At 48.3% G+C, this 21,013-nt stretch overlaps 2 protein-coding genes across 5 annotated transcripts in view; one reads left to right on the forward strand and one right to left on the reverse strand.

Annotated features, from left to right (window-relative positions):
• Positions 1–21,013, reverse strand: part of neto1l (neuropilin (NRP) and tolloid (TLL)-like 1, like) — a 192,730-nt gene that overhangs the window by 55,184 nt on the left and 116,533 nt on the right. The gene's annotated exons all lie outside the window — the stretch shown is intronic.
• LOC112215508 (E3 ubiquitin-protein ligase TRIM21) lies at positions 721–8,926 on the forward strand. The gene is made up of 3 exons (XM_042298974.1): positions 721–830; positions 1,098–2,468; positions 6,531–8,926. Exons 2-3 carry the CDS (start codon positions 1,100–1,102, stop codon positions 6,818–6,820), a joined length of 1,659 nt encoding a protein of 552 aa, XP_042154908.1. The 5' UTR covers positions 721–830; positions 1,098–1,099; the 3' UTR covers positions 6,821–8,926.

Below are 21,013 nucleotides of genomic sequence, written 5' to 3' on the forward strand. Positions count from 1 at the left end.
TTCATTCACGTTTTTATTTAATCTGATTTTGTCATTACTTTACTCTTTTCATTTAACTGAATTAACTGTTCAGTCTATTGATACACAACAACCTTTCGGAAGGGATGTGAGAGAGAGAGAGAGAAAGTGAGAGAGTGTTTGTGAGTGTGGGTGCGTGCGTGGCATAAAGATGTCAGGGGACAGATTTGAACAAAGAAAACTGATATCTGTTGGCTCGTCTGTCACTGTCATTGCCTGCCTGTCAACTGATGACTTGCCCTGAAAGAAAGATCAGCTGGGGAAAATATGACATTGATTTAAACCAAATAAGATATATCCCTTGTCTTCTCCTTCTACCTCTCTCTAATAATAATAATGAATAATGGGGGGGGGCAGGGGACACACACCCACTGCCAGGACATCCAACAAATGAAAGAGAGAATCTTTCTGCCATTATTTTGATGGGATGTTGCATAGCAACAGCGTAAAATAACTATGACAAAGGTGTTCGAAAAATATAGAGCTGTTAAAGATCAAAGAGCAAGTGCTGGCTTAGGGCCGGTCTGCGAAACTCCAATCCTTGAGGGTAGCAGGGTCTAGTTGTTGCATTTCCTGCCCCTTTAAGAGCAGAAAACAGAGAGCATGGAGGGAAAGAGAGAGAAAGGGAAATGGAAGGGAAGTAGGGAAAGAGTTAAGGAGGAGGAGCTGTGTGACATCACTTTGCTGAAGTGAAAGTAAATGAGAGAAGCAGAGGACTGCACAAATTTTCTCTTGCTCTTCACAAAACATTCTACACAGCTGCACAGAGACACCATTTTGTCGTAAAAGAAGAAAAGTACATATATAATCAGGTAAGGAGAGAGAGAGAGAGAATTTGTACAAGAAGACATTAATTGTAAGAAACCATACAATCGAAGTAAATGTATTGTAGTGACTACTTTGAATAGCAAGGGATAAATCCTGTCTTGTGTTTATTTCAATCATGTAGTCAAGTGAATGGCAGCATTAGTGAAAGATTGTGGCGTGGACAGGTATCAAGTAAGGACTGTTCTTAGTAAACACAGCTATAAAAGATGAATAAGTTCAGGAAGTCCTTTAATATTTATTTTGTGTTCCAGATATGGCATCCTCGAACATTTTGCTGCCAGAGGAGCAGTTCCAGTGCTCTATCTGTCTGGAGGTTCTCACTGATCCGATCACCACTCCATGTGGACACAACTTCTGCCAGGCCTGTATCAGCGGGTACTGGAAAAGCACTGAACAGTGCCAGTGTCCAATGTGTAAGGAGACCTTTGACAAAAAGCCTAAGCTCAAAATCAACACAACACTCCGAGAGGTTGTGAATCATTTCAAGGGGATACAAGTCAGAGACAGAGATGAGTCCCCTGCTGCGCCTGGAGAAGTGGCCTGTGATGTCTGCACTGTGACGAAGCTCAAGGCCCTGAAGTCCTGCATGGAGTGTCTGACCTCTTTCTGTGAGACTCATCTGCAGCCTCATCAGATCGCCCCAGCCCTGAAGAGACACAAGCTGATCAACCCTGTGGAGAACCTGGAAGACAGGATGTGCAAGAAGCACAAGAAACCCCTGGAGCTGTTCTGTAGGACTGAACAAATGTGTGTGTGTCAGTTCTGCACTGTGACAGACCACAAGGGTCATCACACCGTCCCTCTGAAGAAGGAGTTCGGAGAGAAGAAAGCTGAGTTGGGAAGGACAAAGAATCAAATGCAGCAGATGATCCAGAAGTCCCTACAGAAGGTTAAAGAGATCAAACACTCAATGGAGCTCAGCAACAGAGATGCAGAGAGAGAGAGAGAAGAAAGCGAACAGGTCTTCACCACTCTAGTCCGCTCCATGCAGAGAAGCCAGGCTGAGGTGTCTAAGATGATTGGAGAGAAGCAGAAAGCAACCATGCGGCAGGCTGAGAGCCTCATTAAAGCGCTGGAGCAGGAAATCACTGAGCTACAGAGGAGATGCTCAGAGCTGGATCAGCTCTCACACACTAAGGATCATCTCCACCTCCTCCAAAGCTCGCCATCCCTGTGCCCCCCTACATCTACCAAGGACTGGCCTGATGTCAGTATAACCCAGAACAAGAGTAAGTGGAATGTGCAGAAAGACATATCCCAGCTGGATAAAAAGGTGAGGAGAGCACTTTCTGAACTTGAGGAGAAATTGAATAATGTATTGGAGAAGTCAAAGGGTGATGACCTGAAGAGGTTGCAGCAGTATGCAGTGGATGTCACTATGGACCCTGATACAGCACATCCCCTTATCATTGTATCTGGCAATGGGAAACTAGTGAGAACAGGTCACTTTGAACAGAACCACTTATACAACCTAAAGAGGTTTAGAAGTCGTGTAGCTGTTTTGGCAAAGGAGGGCTTCTCCTCGGGGAAATTCTACTATGAGGTGCAGGTGAAGGGGAAGACTGGGTGGAATGTAGGAGTGGCCAAAGAGTCGATTAATAGAAAGATAGGTGGATTATACCCAGAGTGTCACGCCCTGGTCAAAGTATTTTGTGTTTATCTTTATGTATTTGGTCAGGCCAGGGTGTGGCATGGGGTTTTTGTAATTGTGGTGTGTTTGTCTTGGGGTTTTGGTGGTGGTATTGGGATTGTAGCTTAGTGGGTTGTCTAGCAAGGTCTATGGCTGTCTGGAGTGGTTCTCAATCAGAGGCAGGTGCTTATCGTTGTCTCTGATTGGGAACCATATTTAGGCAGCCATATTCTTTGAGTTTGTCGTGGGTGATTGTCCTTAGTGTCTTACTTGTACTCTCTGTTAGTTTGCACTAGATAGGCTGTTTTCGGTTTTCATTACGTTTATTGTTTTGTAGTGTTTAGTGTTTAGTCGTGTTTACGTTTTGTTTAATAAATATGGATCGCAATCGACACGCTGCAGTTTGGTCCGACTCTCCTTCATCACCACTAGAAAACCGTTACAGAATCACCCACCACCAACGGACCAAGCAGCGTGTTAACAGGCAGGAACCACAGGAGAGGCAACAGAGGCAGCAGCAGCAGGAGCAGCAGCAGCTGCAGTGGGAGAGGCTGCACCACCTGGAGAAATGGACATGGGAGGAAGAACTGGACGGTAAAGGACCCTGGGCTCAGCCTGGAGAATATCGCCGCCCCAAGGAAGAACTGGAGGCGGCGAAAGCTGAGAGGCGCAGATATGAGGAGGCAGCACGGCGTAGCGGATGGAAGCCTGAGAATCAGCCCCAAAAATTTCTTGGGGGGCTCAGGGAGAGTGTGGCAGAGTCAGGAGTCAGACCTGAGCCAACTCTCCCTGTTTATCGTGAGGAGCCAAGGAGGAGACCAGAACCAGAGACTGTGAAGGAGTTAATGGGGAAATTGGAGGAGAGAGAAATGAGGGAGTTGCTGTGTTGGTGCTTTTTGCATGGAATTCGCCCGACGGAACGTGTTGGGGATTTGATGGCACCTGGGTTAGCGCTCCATACTCGTCCTGAGGTGCGTGTTAGTCGGCTGGTGAAGTTGGTGCCAGCCTCACGCACCAGGCCTCCTGTGCACATCCCTAGCCTTGCACATCCTGTGCCAACACTGCTCTCAAGATCTCCAGTACGCCTTCACGGTCTAGCCCATCCTGTGCTACCTCCACACTCCAGTCCTCCGGTAGCAGCTCCCCGCTCCAGGCTTCCTGTGCGTGTCCTCGATCCAGTACCACCAGTTCCAGCACCATGCACCAGGCCTTCAGTGTGCCTTGCCTGTTCAGCGCAGCCAGCGCTTTTCTCCTCTCCTGCGCTGCTGGAGTCTCCCGCCTGTTTAGCGCAGCCAGAGCCTTTCTCCTCTACAGCGCTGCCGGATCCTCCCGCCTGTTCAGCGCAGCCAGAGCCTTCCTCCTCTACAGCGCTGCCGGAGCCTCCCGCCTGTTTAGCGCAGCCAGAGCCTTTCTCCTCTCCTACGCTGCCGGAGTCTCCCGCCTGTTCAGCGCAGCCAGAGCTGCCAGCCTGCATGGAGAAGCCAGAGCTGCCAGCCTGCATGGAGCAGCCAGAGCTGTCAGTCCGCATAGAGCAGCCAGAGATGTCAGTCTGCATGGAGCAGCCAGAGATGTCAGTCTGCATGGAGCAGCCAGAGATGTCAGTCTGCATGGAGCAGCCAGAGATGTCAGTCTGCATGGAGCAGCCAGAGCTGTCAGTCTGCATGGAGCAGCCAGAGCTGCCAGTCTGCAAGGAGCAGCCAGAGCTGTCAGTCTGCATGGAGCAGCCAGAGCTGTCAGTCTGCATGGAGCAGCCAGAGCTGCCAGTCTGCATGAAGCAGCCAGTCTGCATGGAGCAGCCAGAGCTGTCAGTCTGCATTGAGCAGCCAGAGCTGCCAGTCTGCATGGAGCAGCCAGAGCTGCCAGTCTGCATGAAGCAGCCAGAGCTGTCAGTCTGCATGGAGCAGCCAGAGCTGCCAGTCTGCATGGAGCTGCCAGTCTGCAAGGAGCAGCCAGAGCTGTCAGTCTACATGAAGCAGCCCGAGCTGCCAGTCTGCATGAAACAGCCAGTCTACATGGAGCAGCCAGAGCTGCCAGTCTGCATGGAACAGTCAGAGCTGTCAGTCTGCATGGAGCAGCCAGAGCTGTCAGTCTACATGAAGCAGCCCGAGCTGCCAGTCTGCATGAAGCAGTCAGTCTACATGGAGCAGCCAGAGCTGTCAGTCCGCATGGAGCAGCCAGAGCTGTCAGTCTACATGAAGCAGCCCGAGCTGCCAGTCTGCATGAAGCAGCCAGTCTACATGGAGCAGCCAGAGATGTCAGTCTGCATGAAGCAGCCAGAGCTGTCAGTCTGCATGGAGCAGCCAGTCTGCATGGAGCAGCCAGTCTGCATGGAGCTGCCAGTCTGCATGGAGCTGCCAGTCTGCATGGAGCTGCCAGTCTGCAAGGAGCTGTCAGTCTGCACGGAGCTGTCAGTCTGCACGGAGCTGCCAGTCTGCTGCCAGTCTGCAAGGAGCTGCCAGTCAGCACGGAGCCGCCAGAGCGGTCAGTCTGTAAGAAGCCGCCAGAGCTGTCAGCCTATATGGAGCAGCTAGTGCCGCCAGTCTGCCCAGCGCCGCCAGTGCCCCCAGTCTGCCCAGCGTCGCCAGTCTGCCCAGCGCCGTCAGTCTGCCCAGCATCGCCAGTCTGCCCAGCGTCGCCAGTCTGCCCAGCGTCGCCAGTCTGCCCAGCGCCGTCAGTCTGCCCAGCATCGCCAGTCTGCCCAGCATCGCCAGTCTGCCCAGCGTCGTCAGTCTGCCCAGCGTCGTCAGTCTGCCCAGCGTCGTCAGTCTGCCCAGCGTCGTCAGTCTGCCCAGCACCGCCAGTATGCCCAGCGCCGCCAGTCTGCCCAGCGCCGCCAGTCTGCCCAGCATCGCCAGTCTGCCCAGCGCCGCCAGTCTGCCCAGCGCCGCCAGTCTGCCCAGCGCCGCCAGATCTGCCAGTCAACCAGACTCTTCCAGATCTGCCAGTCAACCAGACTCTTCCAGATCTGCCAGTCAACCAGACTCTTCCAGATCTGCCAGTCAACCAGACTCTTCCAGATCTGCCAGTCAGCCAGGATCTGCCAGTCAGCCAGGATCTGCCAGTCAGCCAGGATCTGCTGAAACCACCAGCCAGCCAGGAGCTGGTAGATCTATCTACCTGCCTGAGCTTCCTCTCACTCCTGAGCTTCCTCTCACTCCTGAGCTTCCTCTCACTCCTGAGCTTCCTCTCACTCCTGAGCTTCCTCTCACTCCTGAGCTTCCTCTCACTCCTGAGCTTCCTCTCACTCCTGAGCTTCCTCTCACTCCTGAGCTTCCTCTCACTCCTGAGCTTTCTCTCACTCCTGAGCTTTCTCTCACTCCTGAGCTTTCTCTCACTCCCGAGCTTCCCCTCAGTCCCGAGCTGCCTCGGTCCCGAGCTGTCCTTCAGTCCCGATCTGCTCCTCAGTCCAGTGGGGTTCTGGGTGGGGACTACTAGGCCATGGTCGGCGGCGAGGGTGGACTATCCAGGGACGAAGGGAGAGGGGACTAAGACATTAAAGGAGTGGGGTCCACGTCCCGCGCCGGAGCCGCCACCATGGACAGACGCCCACCCGGACCCTCCCTATTGTTTTGAGGTGCGTTCGGGAGTCCGCACCTTAGGGGGGTTCTGTCACGCCCTGGTCAAAGTATTTTGTGTTTATCTTTATGTATTTGGTCAGGCCAGGGTGTGGCATGGGGTTTTTGTAATTGTGGTGTGTTTGTCTTGGGGTTTTGGTGGTGGTATTGGGATTGTAGCTTAGTGGGTTGTCTAGCAAGGTCTATGGCTGTCTGGAGTGGTTCTCAATCAGAGGCAGGTGCTTATCGTTGTCTCTGATTGGGAACCATATTTAGGCAGCCATATTCTTTGAGTTTGTCGTGGGTGATTGTCCTTAGTGTCTTACTTGTACTCTCTGTTAGTTTGCACTAGATAGGCTGTTTTCGGTTTTCATTACGTTTATTGTTTTGTAGTGTTTAGTGTTTAGTCGTGTTTACGTTTTGTTTAATAAATATGGATCGCAATCGACACGCTGCAGTTTGGTCCGACTCTCCTTCATCACCACTAGAAAACCGTTACACAGAGCAAGGATTCTGGACCGTGTGGTTGTCTTTTCAGGTTGACTATGAGGCCTGCACAGACCCCCATACCCCCCTCTCACTGAAGAGCAAGCCGGAGAAGTTGGGGGTGTTTGTGGATTATGAGGAGGGTCAAGTCTCCTTCTATGACGTGGACACCAGGTCTCATATCTTCTCTTTCACCGGCTGCACCTTCACAGAGAAGCTCTATCCATACTTGAACCCCTTTGATGATTATGATGGCTCAAATTCAGCACCAATGATCATCACCCCTGTTAACCAGACACCCTGAGGGTGATATTGTGACAGGTCGAGTCCAAGTCGTGCATTCTAAGAACAAGTCAAGTAGAGTCACAAGCTTTTTGAAGTCAAGTCTCAAGTCAAGAAAAAATATATATACAGTATACTGTATATCTTTGTCTATTTATTGAGGCTACCAGACAGCCCTTTTCATTATCTTATCCTAAACATATTTTGAATATATTTTAACAACAAATTCCCAATGCAAGTAAATTAAGTAAATTATACATTTCAAGCAATTTCACACCAAAAGACCAGCAGGCCTATGCTAGTAGTTGTTGCTTGGTGCCACACTGCTGGTGAGCTTGCAAAGTAAACATTTAATATTCTTGATCACCAACATTTTTTGGAGTTGCATATCTTTATGGCAATCGTCTCTCCCTACAATTGGACATCAGCAATGTATTCACAGCAATGTATTCACAAGCTCAGTGGTTCTCAAAATGTTTGTAAAACAGAGTTTTACACCTGCATTTTGTGGAAAATGCAAAAACGCAGTTTTACGCAGTTTTACAAAATGTTTGAGAACCGCTGTGCAGTTTTTTACTGTACAGCTATTGGATTGGGTGCAGCGCAAATGTCGAATAGTAGAGAGAGATGGTGGAGATGTTGTCAGCCAATATCAACTAGGGATATCAGGAGGTTGCAGGAGACGGATGGAAAGCATGGTCTGTCTTAGCTTTCAAAAACTCTAGACAGCATTCTGTCTTCACCATACAGTTCTCAGACATTAGCTTTGCCCACTACTGCCCCATGTGAACTACAATCCTGACCGCGTGTTTTAATAGTCATCACTTGCGATATGGCTTTCAAAACATATGGCCCTTATCTTCCAACAACAGGAAAAAAAACTTCAAATAAAATGACTTGTCCTGAAAGATCCATACAGCTATGGGCACAGATCCATACAGCTATGGGCACAGATCCATACAGCTATGGGCACAGATCCATACAGCTATGGGTACAGATCCATACAGCTATGGGTACAGATCCATACAGCTATGGGTACAGATCCATACAGCTATGGGTACAGATCCATACAGCTATGGGTACAGATCCATACAGCTATGGGCACAGATCCATACAGCTATGGGCACAGATCCATACAGCTATGGGTGCTTCCATCTGATGAAACTACACTTCCGCTACACAGGAATGCGGAGCAAGCTAGATAGCTAATTAGCACAGCTATCAGATATATAGCCAGTAGCCACCAACACTAGAACTATCTGAAATATGAAAATGATCAATGAAATCGCCAGGCCGCCTAATGTTATTGATCTGGCAAAGATGCGTTCATAGTAGATTGCTAAACTGTATACAGTATATGGAAAGCTTTTGTATAGATAATATAAACGCAGGCTTAATCTGTTTTTACCAGGCAAAACTGGAGAAATTTAAACAAGTGCGATCTGGGTATGTGCCCGCTTTTGCACACTAATGCTGATGACTGGTCAACAATCAAGACCCACAACCTTTTGGTTCTAAAGCACAGATTAGATGTTTTTTAGACAATCATTTGGTGCAATACCGTAGGCCTATGTTAGAAACCAGATCAAATAGGAAAAGGTATAAATATAAAATACAAATAGTATATGTAGACAATAAAAGTATGAAAAATATGTATTTTTCCCATTCAGTTTCATACTCTCGACCCCCAGAACCTTCTCCACTTTGAGAACCACTGCGCTAGCTTACATGACCTGTCTTGATTGGCAGTTTGCTGGTCCAATCAGAGGGCAGAGAGTGCGCATCACTAGGCAAATCTGTTGCACTTTTATTTTTTTTGCAAGTGCGAGGTTGCTTGTGTCTACGGTCTCTGGCTGTGTAGAGAGTAATCCAGGGAGACACTGTGCCAGAAAATGACAAAACGTTACAAAACCTGGCCAGATCATTTCAAGTCATCAGTCTCAAGTCAAAGTTGAGTCCGGAGTCTTGAGGCTCCACGTCAAGTCTCAAGAAATGTAATTGCATTCTTATCCAGCATCACTACTCTGGACGGTTCTGACTTAGAATATGTGGACAACTACAAATGCCTAGGTGTCTGGTTAGACTGTAAACTCTCCTTCCAGACTCACATTAAGCATGTCCAATCCAAAATTAAATTTAGAATTGGATTCCTATTTCGCAACAAAGCATCCTTCACTAATGCTGCCAAACATACCCTCGTAAAACTGACTATCCTACCGATCCTTGACTTCGGCGATGTCATTTACAAAATAGCCTCCAACACTCTACTCAGCAAATTGCTCCTTTGCACCCCAGTATCTCTACTTGCACTTTCATCCTCTGCACATCTGTCACTCCAGTGTTCAATTGATAAATTGTAATTATTTCGCCAGCATGGCCTATTTATTGCCTTACTTCCCTTATCTTACCTCATTTGCAATTACTTTTCTATTGTGTTATTGACTGTATGTTGGTTTATTCCATGTGTAACTCTGTGTTGTTGTTTGAGTCGCACTGCTTTGCTTTATCTTGGCCAGGTCGCAGTTCTCAACTGGCCTACCTGGTTAAATATATATATATATATATATATATTATTATGTATTACCATACAATTGGTGTTACAGAGAAAGTTGCCCCCCTCTTAATGTTGTGGTCTATGCGATAAGGCCACATTGAGTCCCTCTATACCAGTTAGTGGAGTAGTCCTGTGGAGTAGTCCTTACTGTGCAAAACTGATAGAGACATACCCCAAGTGACTTACAGCTGTAATCGCAGCAAAAGGTGGCGCTACAAAGTATTAACTTAAGGGGGCTGAATAATTTTGCACGCCCAATTTTTCAGTTTTTGATTTTGTTAAAAAAGTTTGAAATATCCAATAAATGTCGTTCCACTTCATGATTGTGTCCCACTTGTTGTTGATTCTTCACAAAAAAATACAGTTTTATATCTTTATGTTTGAAGGCTGAAATGTGGCAAAAGGTCACAAAGTTCAAGGGGGCCGAATACTTTCGCAAGGCACTGTATCACTAGCCACTTTAAACTATGCCACTTTGTTTACATACTCATCTCATATGTATATACTGTACTCGATACCATCTACTGCATCTTGCCTATGCCGCTCTGTACCATCACTCATTCATATATCTTTATGTACATATTCTTTATCCCTTTACACTTGTGTGTATAAGGTAGTAGTTTTGGAATTGTTAGCTAGACTCGTTGGTTATTCCTGCATTGTCGGAACTAGAAGCACAAGCATTTCGCTACACTCGCATTAACATCTGCTAACCATGTGTATGTGACAAATAAAATTTGATTTGATTTGAATTACAGACTCGGTCAGGGAGAGGTTGAAAATGTCAGTGAAGACACTTGACAGTTGGTCCGCATGCTTTGAGTACACGTCCTGGTAATCTGATCTGACCCAGTGGCTCTGTGAATGTTGACCTGTTTAAAGGTTTTGTTCATATCGGCTACCGAGCGCGTTATCACATAGGCAGCTCAGGACAGACGGGAGACTCTGGCAGCGCAGGACAGACGGGAGACTCTGGCAGCGCAGGACAGACGGGAGACTCTGGCAGCGCAGGACAGACGGGAGACTCTGGCAGCGCAGGACAGACGGGAGCACCTGGCAGTTCAGGACAGACGGGAGCACCTGGCAGTTCAGGACAGACGGGAGACTCTGGCAGCGCTGGACAGGAGGAAGGCTCTGGCAGCGCTGAACAGGCGGGAGCACCTATAGGGAGAAGACGGAGAGACAGCCTGGTGCGGGGGGCTGGTGCGTGGAGGTGGCACTGGATAGACCGGACCGTGAAAGCACACTGGAGCTCTTGAGCACCGAGCCTGCCCAACCTTACCTGGTTGAATGCTCCCCGTAGCCAGGCCAGTGCGGCGAGGTGGAATAGCCCTCACTGGGCTGTGCTGGCGAACCGGGGACGCCATGCGTAAGGCTGGTGCCATGTACACCGGCCCGAGGAGACGCACTGGAGACCAGATGCGCTGAGCTGGCTTCATGGCACCTGGCTCGATACCCACTCTAGCCCAGCCGATACGAGGCGCTGCAATGTACCGCACCGGGCTATGCACACGCACCGGGGACACCGTGCGCCTCACGGCATAACACGGTGCCTGCCCGGTCCCTCTCGCTCTCCGGTAAGCACGGGGAGTTGGCTCAGGTCTCCTACCTGACTTAGCCACACTCCCTGTGTACCTCCCCCCATGAAATGTTTGGGGCTGCCTCTCGGGGTTCCAACCGCGCCGCCGTGCTGCCTCCTCATACCACCGCCTCTCAGCTTTCGCTGCCTCCAGCTCAGCCTTGGGGCGGTGATATTCTCCAGCCTGTGCCCATGGTCCCTTGCCGTCCAGAATCTCCTCCCATGTCCAGGAGTCCTGCGGTTCCGGCCGCTGCTGCTGCCCGTTACCACGCTGCTTGGTCCTTTCTTGGTGGGTGGTTCTGTAACGGCTGTCGTGGGAAGAAGTTGAGAACCAAAGCGCAGCGTGTTAAGTCTTCATCTTATTTAATGAAAAAACTGAACACTGAATAACAAACAACAAAGAAACAACTGAAACAGTTCTGTCTGGTGTAGACACACTAACGCTGAAAATAACCACCCACAAAACACAATGGAAAACAGGCTACCTAAATATGGTTCTCAATCAGGGACAATGATTGACAGCTGCCTCTGATTGAGAACCATACCAGGCCAAACACAGAAATAGAAAATCATAGACAAACTAACATAGACAACCCACCCAACTCACCCCCTGACCATACTAAAACAAAAGACAAAAAAAGGAACTAAGGTCAGAACGTGACAGTCGTTCAGCCACGTTATGTTGAAACAAAAGATATTACAGTTTTTAATGTCCCGTTGGCAGGATAATCTTAATCGTTGGTCATCAATTTTATTTTCCAATGATTGCACGTTAACAAGAAGAACAGATGGCAGTGGGAGTTTACTCACTAGCTTATGGATTTTCAGACTAGCTTATGGATTCTCAGAAGACCGCCCGATATGCAGCCTCTTTTCCTGCGTCTTTTCTTCACGCAAAAGGTGGGGATCTGGGCCTGTTCCAGGGAAAGTAGGATATCCTTCTCATCGGACTCGTTAAAGGAAAAAGATTCTTCCAGTCCATGGTGAGTAATCGCTGTTCTGAAGTCCAGAATTTATTTTCGGTCATAAGAGACCGTAGCAGCAACATTATGTACACAATAAGTGTTACGGATACAGGTATCCTGTGTGTGTGTGTGTATCCTGTGTTCTTTTCTCTCCTTCTCCCCTCACAGGTGAAAATCATCACTCCCCAATCAGTCACCAATCAATCATCAATCAGAAGACATACCTCCTCCTGTTTCCTACCCAATCACCGTTCCTTTCCCTTGGTTTAAAAACCCTGTCAGTTGTTTGCTCTAGAGCTCAATCTCTCTGTAAATGACATGTCTGTAGATCTCTCTGTTTCACGCTCTCTTTGTGTATTGACCGCTCTTTTGTTTGAGCACCTTCATAGCACTTTGTCATCACCTGTGAGTATTGTTTTTGGTTATGGTGTTTGTTTGTTTGCTGGTGGGAAAAGGGGGAACCAAGACAAGTCGCACATGGGCATACACTACCCGTAGGTAAACTTTGTTAAATACACTAGTTAGAACTGGGTGGACCACCCACTGTATTTTTGGTTAGTTAGTTAGTTAGCTGTTGTTAAAGTAGGCTAGTCTAGCTTAGGGGTGTTTTTGAATACTTATTGTTTCTTTCCTTGGGTCCAGCTCAGCCCCTTTTCCTGCTCCCCCCATTACTGTGTGTTTATTAATAAACCCTGAGTTTGACGGTAGATTTCAGTTGTCGTGGTTATTTCGTTCACACTTTTACTTCGTCACTATTATAACTCATGCAATTTATGTTACGGGTCTCATTACCATCCCCCCTAGACTGACGGGCCAAAAGGGATTTGTAACAATAAGTTACAAACAACGCAAAGAAACCAACAAAATATGGTTGGGAGAATTTGAAACGTCAGCCATATTCTTCGGCGCCATCTTGTTCTAGGTGGCTATATGAAGTTGGTTACATATGCAAACAATTTAAAATTTTCAACACATGTTCCTTATAAAAACAAGAAGCAATGCAGTCAGTCTCTCCTCAACTTTTAGCCAAGAGAGACCGGCATGCATAGTATTGATATTATCCCTCTGATTGCAGTGAAGGGCAAAACCTGCCACTCTGTTCTGGGCCAGCTGCAGCTTAACGAGGTCCTTCTTTGCAGCACCTGACCATATGACTGGAGAATAATCCAGATTAGATCAAACTAGAGCTTGCAAGACTTGCTTTGTGGAGTGTGGTGGATAAAAAAGGCAACCTTACAACCAATGAATTATGTTTTGACCAAAACAGTTTACAATCTAAAGTAACACCAAGTAATTTAGTCTCAACTGCCACAGCATTCAATATTACATTCTGCTGAGGTATAGAATTAAGGGAATGATTTGTACCAAATACAATGCTCTTAGTTTTAGACATGTTCAGGACCACTTTATTACTGGCCACCCATTCTAAAACAGACTGCAACAATTTTTTTAGGGTTGGAGTGATTTCACTAGCTGTGGTTCACTAGCTGACATGTATAGGGTTGAATCATTGGTGTAAAAAAGGCCGCCCTGCTCCCCTTCTCTCTATCTAACTTTCCCTCACAGTCCCTTCAGTTTCCTTTGAGTCCCGTTTGTTTGGCTGTTCTGCCTAAATGAGTTATCCCTCACCCATCATGGCCCTGCCATTCCCAACCAATCAAAAAGCTTGGAAAGGCGCCTCTGGACACTGCACCCACCCACTCAGGTCGGAGTATTATAGTCGTCCGAAGAAAGAAGACCCACATTTTTCTGAGGACTATTTTTAATGTGGAGAGTAACTAGAATACCTGAATGTTGTGCGTGCTTCAAAATGTAAGTTACAGGGGGGTTTATTGGGTTTCTTTTTACATGTTGTGTAAATAATGTGTAATAACCACAAATGGCTTAGTAGCTATGTTAAGTTTGCGGCCATAGTTTATATTGTACAGCTATTACTATTCTTTAATGTTGGAGTTGCCAAAACTGCTTGGCGTATTGTTTATAGAATCTAGCATTATGTCACTGTTGTATTGATAAACACAGTTTTTCATGTGCACATGCTACCATGGCGTTTTCCATAGTGGACTTTGTTAAAGTGGTTGTTGCGCTGCCATGGGTGAGCTTCTAGAACCCTCCCAGATGGGTCTTGCAGCTCGTGAATGTGCAGAGTAATTTATGACACTGTGGCACTGGGGCAGATCAGATAAGATATCAGCAAGGAAGATTCTAGCACTGGGCTGGAAAGAGAGGGTGGCATACATTTTTATCTTGTCAGTCTCAGTAATTGGTTTCTCTCTCTCTGACAAGATGTTTATCGTTTAGGTTAATATTTGTGCTGATATTTTTATAGCCCTGTTTATCTGTGTTATAGTAGTGTATTGTTGTGTTTACTCAGTCATGTTTATATAGCCTATTTATATTGCATAATTATGCCACTTTATCGATACTGTTATGTTGTGTATGGATTAGAACCACAATTAATCCGGATTAACACAAGTACTATTCCACCAAGATTATTCCCAGTCAAGATCCAAGTTGACGCCAAGAAAGGCCACCTGCACCCTCAAAGCCATCTTCCCTCCAACAAGCTCAATAAGAGAGTGGGGACGAAGAGAACAAGGATGAGGACTGGGGGGAGAGGATTGGGCCAGCACCAGCCCCACACCCTGCCGACCAAGGAGAGACGGGCAAGCCCAGCGTCTGCCAGCCCAGAGCTGGCCATCCCAGCTTCTGCCTTACAGCACAGCGGCACCCGAAGAGTGGAGAAACCGGAATGTTCCTTCATATTGCCTACATGAGCCTGCTTCCCTGCCATGTACCACCACCCAGGAGGTTTCTAGAGATCAAGTCCCAAATCCAATAGGACAGGGAGACCCTCGCCCTTTTAGGAAAGACTACCCCGCCTCATGTTCGGAGTATTCCATGCCTCCACCGATCAGCCTATTCCCATGATCAGTGTTACTCCAGGGCCACCTATTTAGAGAATTTAACACCCCTGATGGAGCGCCAGGAGGGCTACTATGTCTCTAGTAAGTGCAGCAACTCCCCTGTCGAACGCTGCTCTAGAGTCTCCCGAGCAGAGCCCACGACACTTCCACAATACCAAAGGGAGGGCTACTACCTGTCAAGACAGCAGAGCAACTCCACAGACTGATGTTGTTTCAGTGAACCATCGGTCCCCACACAGAGCCCAGGGAGCGATACTATCCCCCGAGGCGACACAACTACTCTGCTGATAGGCATCCCTCTAGACTCAGGACACAGAGTATGCCACATCCCCCAGGTCAGGAGTGGACCTACAGAGGGCCCACTCCAATGATCCTGGACTTTGTTCATCCGAACCCCAGAGAGTTCTCACAGCTGAAGATCGCCCTGGATAACATCCTCCCAGCGGATGCCACAGAGCGGTTTAAGGTCCAGATCCTCGGTGACCACCTTAAGCTGAAAAAGGTCCTGCTCATCTCTGACTTTTATAGCAACTCGAAGGTACCCCTTCACAGATACCATGTCTGCCCTCAACCAGCAGTTCGGACTGCAGCATCAGTTAGCTCCAGCATATCGCCAAGCTCATGGATGGCCCAAATGTTGCCAGTGGGAACATCAAGGCCATCTGTCTGTTCCTCCTCTGAGTATGTTCCTTAATTGGCATGTTGGAGCAGCTGGGCAGGAAGGGAGACGTGGAGCTGGATTGTGGATCCCATGTCTCCAGGCTGCTGGGGAACTTCCACATGACCTGATATCCAGCTTCTGGAGGTACATCCATCCATGCAAGATCCAAATCCCCACTCTGCTAAACTTGGCAGACTGCATGGAGTATGAGGTCCAAATGCAGGAGGATAACTCCAGGTTCGCCAGCAGTTCACAAATAGAGACATTAGCTAGAAGCAGAGATCGCATAAGGAGCCTAAGGCCTCCATCCTACTTGGCATGGAGAAGACGGCCCTCAAAAATATGTCAGAGGCCACCGCCACCAAGGAGAAAGTCTATTGTCCCTACTGTGAACGCATCAGCCACTCCCTCAACAATTGCTCAATTTTCCAGCATTTTCCAATTGCTCCATTTCTCCTTTGATCCTCCAGGCGAGCTGGATCAAAGGAGAGGAACGTGTGTTGGCTTTGCGGCCAAGAGCATCATTCAGCGGAGTGCAACCTCCAATTCCGCTGCAAGACTTGCAATCAGTGACACCTGCTGGTGCTCCACGAGGTCAACGAAAGAGTTACAGTTACAGAGAATTCTGAGAATACTATGATTAATGCTGCATCCACGACCTCCTGTCTGCGGAACACTGTCAATGAGGTCCTGTTCATAGACCAGGGAGGGTCTGAAAGTACTGTTGAAAGTCAGCAAGGTCCTGCTGAGGCACGGAAACCGGAGTAGGGAGACATACTCGATTTTGGATGATGAATAAAATGTATCATCCTCCTCCATGCAACAGCACAGCAGCTGGGATTCAAAGGTGAGCCCGAAGACTTGACCCTTCGAACAATAAGACAAGCGTTTTAGGTTCTCCTTTGGGCGTCCGATTCCTTCACTCTCTCCCCTGTCTCACAGACCCACAATACATTTCGGATCCAAGGCGCCTTCACTTCGCAACAGCTAGGCCTGTTCAAGCAGTCCCATTCGGTCTGTGCCCTGCTACAGAAGTATCGCCACCTGAAGGGACCGCCTCTGCAGCACATATTCAAGGTCCAGACAGTTCTGCTTATTGGATCAGACTACGCCCACCTGATCATGCAGGTGGAACCAGTCCGGCTTGGGCCATCAGGAAGCCCAGCTGCCATCAAGACCCTCCTGGGTTGGACTGAAGTACAGCATCTCTGAGCACCAGGGCTATGTCACCTCTATGCTGTGCTCGAATGCTGACCTGTTTAGTCAGGTTGAGAAGTTGTGGCAGATGGATGTACTGCCATGGCGCAGCAAGAAGATCAGCACCAGAACTCACCAAGACCAGGAGACAACAGTCCTGTTGGAGGCCAGAACAATGAGAGTTGAACTGGATGGAGTCAAATGTTACGCAACTCTCCTCCTTCGCATCAAGAACATGCCCTAGCTGCGAGCCCCTATGGAAGCCGTGCTCCCGCTGCTCAGGGCCACAGAGAAGAGGCTGGCAAAGTCACCAGAGCAAGCAGCAGCATTCAAAGCAGCGATTCAGAAGGAGCAGCTAGCTACACAGTAAAGCTAGCGCCAAACGCTGAAGAGAACACTGCCACGAGCTGGTACATCCCACACCACATGACACAGCATAACAGCAAGAATCGTGTGGTATTCAACTGCTTGTTCCAGTACAAAGGGGACAACATTAACAAGGTCCTGCTCCCAGGCACCACGCTTGGCCCCTCCCTGCATGTAGTGCTCCTCAGATTCAGAGAGGATTCGTGGGATGTTCCACCAAGTCAGACTACTCCCTGAAGACCAGCCACTGATGAGGTTCCTCTGGAGAGACCTAAACCGGGAAAATCCGCCCAGTGATGCGTCTTTCCCTTTGGCACCACTTCAAGTCCCTACTGTGCTACTTTCTCTCTCCAGAAACACATCCTGAACCACAGACAGCCTGCAGAAGACGTAAGAGGGTCAATAGAGAAGTCCTTCTAAGGGGTCAACTGGAAGATGCCAAGGCCCTTGTGGACAAGCTTTGGAAGCTACTAGCCACTACAACGGGCAAGCAACGTCCCTTCGGTAATCAGCCTTCTCCCTTCTGAAGTCAGGTCGAGCAGCACCAAACTCTGGATTAGACAGGGGCAAGCAGATGCTCAAGAATCAGCCCTCGGGCTACGCTGGCACTGTCAGTCCAACACCCTGTCTTACAAGTCCTGCCGGCTAGATTGCCCAACAGTTACAATGCACACCATCTACAAGGTACTAGCTAGCCAATACGACCCCCTGGGGTACATTGCCCCCTTTACCATCAGGGCCAAAATGCTGCTTTAGCGTCTATTGAACAAGAAGAAGGACTGGGACGACACCCATTTGCCCAGAAATCTAGTCTTCCCCTGGAAAGAGCAGAAGAGAGAACTTCCAGATCTGCAGCTGATAGCCCTGCCAAGTTGATACACCAGCCCAGACATGGACCCCCCGACTTTCCTGAGGGACATCCATGTGTTCTGCGACACCTCGGAGCAGGCCTATGGCTCTGTACCTCAGAACAGAACACACCAACGGCAACATCGAGATGGCCCCGAAGAAGCAACAATCGATCCCTTGTCTGAAATTGTGTGCAGCACTTACTGGAGCGCAGCTGGCCAAGATCCCCACTCACCCTATCTGCCAAGTTATTATGTGGACGGATTCCATGACGGTCCTCACATGGCTCCAATCGGATTCCTGACGATTCAAGATCATTGTTGGCACCCGAGTGGCGGAGATACAGGATCTCACTGACCGAGAGGTATGGCACTATTCAGAGTCAGCAAATAATCCAGCGGATGACATCACACGTGGGACGACCGTAGCAGAACTGGGTTCCAGAAGTTGCTGGAACCAGGCCCATCATTCCTGCAAGGAACCCCAGACCAGCGGCTGAAGAAGCCAATTCCAGACACTACGGACGAGGAGGAGTTGAACGCCTGCATTCTGCGGCCAAGCGCCAGACCCTTTCTTCCCAGAAGCTAACCAGTTCAAGTCTTTCAGTTAACTTCTGGAGGCAACCTCCCACTTACTCAACCAGGCGGCAGGTAGCAGCCCTTCAGCCAGCGATTACAAGGAAGCAGAGCTATCCCTCCTTCATCAAGTGCAGCAGGACTGCTTCTCTATCGGTAGCCGCCTACTCACTCTCGCCTTGGAGCTGGATCGCACCACTCAGCTGATTTGAGTGGGGGGTCGCGTCCGCTGCAGCACAGTTCTGGATCAAGAGGCCATGCACCCCATCATGCTCAACCACCAACATCCAATCACTAAGCTGATCATCGGAGACTTTGACGAGAGACTGCTCCACCCAGGGCCTGAACGAGTTTGTTGAAGTCTTGGATCATCAGTGGCAGAGCGGCTATCCGGCGGCACCAGTGTGAGTGTAAGGAGGGTCGGAAGTGGTTAGGGTTAATGTTGGAAGTGGTTAGGGAGATTCCCAAGATTTCTGACCTTCCCCCCGCTAGGCTCCGCATACACAAACCCACCTTCTACTCCACTGGCGTGGACAGTTTCAGCCCCTACATGGTCAAGATAGGCTCCCACAATGAGAAAAGATGGGTCATTGCATTCAAGTGTATGACCACCCAAACAATGATCCTTGACCTTCTCTCCAATATTGACTCAGACTCCTTCATGATGGCACTCAGATGCTTCGTGGCCCGCCGAGGGATGCCTTTCAAATTGCTGTCTGGCCAAGACACCAACTTCAGAAGAACGGGAGCTGAAGGAAGCATTTGCGGCGCTCCAGCCAGTCCTGCAAGCCCAGCAAGCCAGCAGATCCAGTTTGCTTTCAATACACCAAGTGCTGGGAGAGAGAGGTCCGCTCCCTCAAGCAAGGCCTTCAAGCAATACTGGAAGAGGTCCTGAGGACGGTCCTCATTGAGATAGACGGGATCCTCAACTACAAGCCCCTAGGTTACACCACCTCCGACACTGCAAACCCAGACCCGGTAACCCCAAATGCTCTCCTGATGGGACGACCAGACACCTCACTTCCTCAAGTTGTATACCCTGAATCGGAGCTGCTCAGCTGACACTGATGGAGACACAGCCAGCTGCTAGCAATTCAGTTCTGGAAGCACTTCATCAGCCACTGCCTGTCTGGATGTCAGAAGTGGAAAGCAGAGACACCAGATCTTGGAACTACAGTCATGATTGTCAACCCACAGTTACCCAGAACACTGCGGCCTGAGGGTCAGGTCTCACAGGTGATGCCTGGACCCGGCGTCAGGATCAGGACTGCAGAGTTGCGTGTAGATGACAGAATCTGCAAGCGCCCAGTGGCTCAGATCATCCAACTCCCTGCCCTGCCAGATTAGAACTAGCTCTTTAGAGACTGTGGCCAAGTAAGGCCTTCGGCTGCAGAGACTGTGCCCTTTAGGTTAGAGGCCTTATACTGGATATTAATATTTCCATAAGAAATATTGGGGCGGCTCTAAAAAAAGGCCTCCCCCTTTTTTTTCGCTTTTTTCTCTACCCAACTTTCCCTCACAGTCCCTTCAGTTTCTCTTGAGACCCATTTATTGGGTTGTTCATCCTAGCTTAGATATCCCTCACGCATCACAGCACTACCATTCGCAACCAATCAAAGAGCTTGGAAAGGTATGTCTGGACACTGCACCCACCCACTCAGGTCAGAGTGTTATAGTCCTCCGAAGAAAGATGCACATTTTCTGAGGACTATTTTTTTTTTTTTGTGGACAGAAATAAGAATACCTGAATGTTGGGCGTGCTTCAAAATGTAAGTTGCAGGGGGGTTTATAGTTTTATTTTTTACATGTTGTGTAATAATGGGTAATAACCACAAATGACTTAGTAACTTTGATAAGTTTGCAGCCATAGGTTCTACCACTCAGACTGTTGAGGGCATACCAGCCAACTGTTTTTACAATCTGGTAATTGGTATAAAATTAAAAAGCCTAAAGGCCCAAGAGAGCTGCTCTGCGGTACACTGTACATTACATGTTTAACCAATTTTTACAAGTTTGCAAAGAGTCGGCATCAAGCTTTACCATTCTTGGCTAGCGGGATGACTTTGGCTTCCCTCCAAGTCTGACACCAATTAAAAAAATATCCAGACTCAGATTTAAGATATGACAAATAGGAGTGGCAATATAGTCCGCTACAATCCTCAGTAGCTTTCCATCTCAGATGTCAATATCAGGTGGTCTGTCATTATTGATGGCCAACAATATTTTTGCACCTCACCCACACCAACTTTAATAAGTTAATTTCATGCTTAAGTTTGTGTACTTTGCCAATGAAATAGTAATGAAAGTAATTGGTAACATCAAAATGTTTTGTAATAAATGAACCATCTGATTCAATGAAATATGGAGTTGAATTAGCCTGAATGCCAATAATTTAGTTTAAATTATTCCAAAGCTTTTTTCCACCATACTTTATGTAATTTATCTTGGCTTCATAATACAATGTCTTATTCTTTTTGTTCAGTTTTGTCACACCATTTCTCAATTTATAGTAAGTTTGCCAATCTGATGTGCAGCCAGACTT

This window comes from Oncorhynchus tshawytscha, linkage group LG16 (assembly GCF_018296145.1).
Source record: "Oncorhynchus tshawytscha isolate Ot180627B linkage group LG16, Otsh_v2.0, whole genome shotgun sequence".
In the NCBI taxonomy this organism is placed as follows: domain Eukaryota; kingdom Metazoa; phylum Chordata; class Actinopteri; order Salmoniformes; family Salmonidae; genus Oncorhynchus; species Oncorhynchus tshawytscha.

What these genes read in the sequence shown, in the direction of transcription:
- LOC112215508 (XM_042298974.1), top strand. Translation starts at nt 1,100, where the DNA reads ATGGCATCCTCGAACATTTTGCTGCCAGAGGAGCAGTTCCAGTGCTCT. An exon ending in AAAGATAGGTGGATTATACC is followed by an intron (nt 2,469 to 6,530) that starts CAGAGTGTCACG and finishes AAAACCGTTACA; the next exon opens with CAGAGCAAGGATTCTGGACC.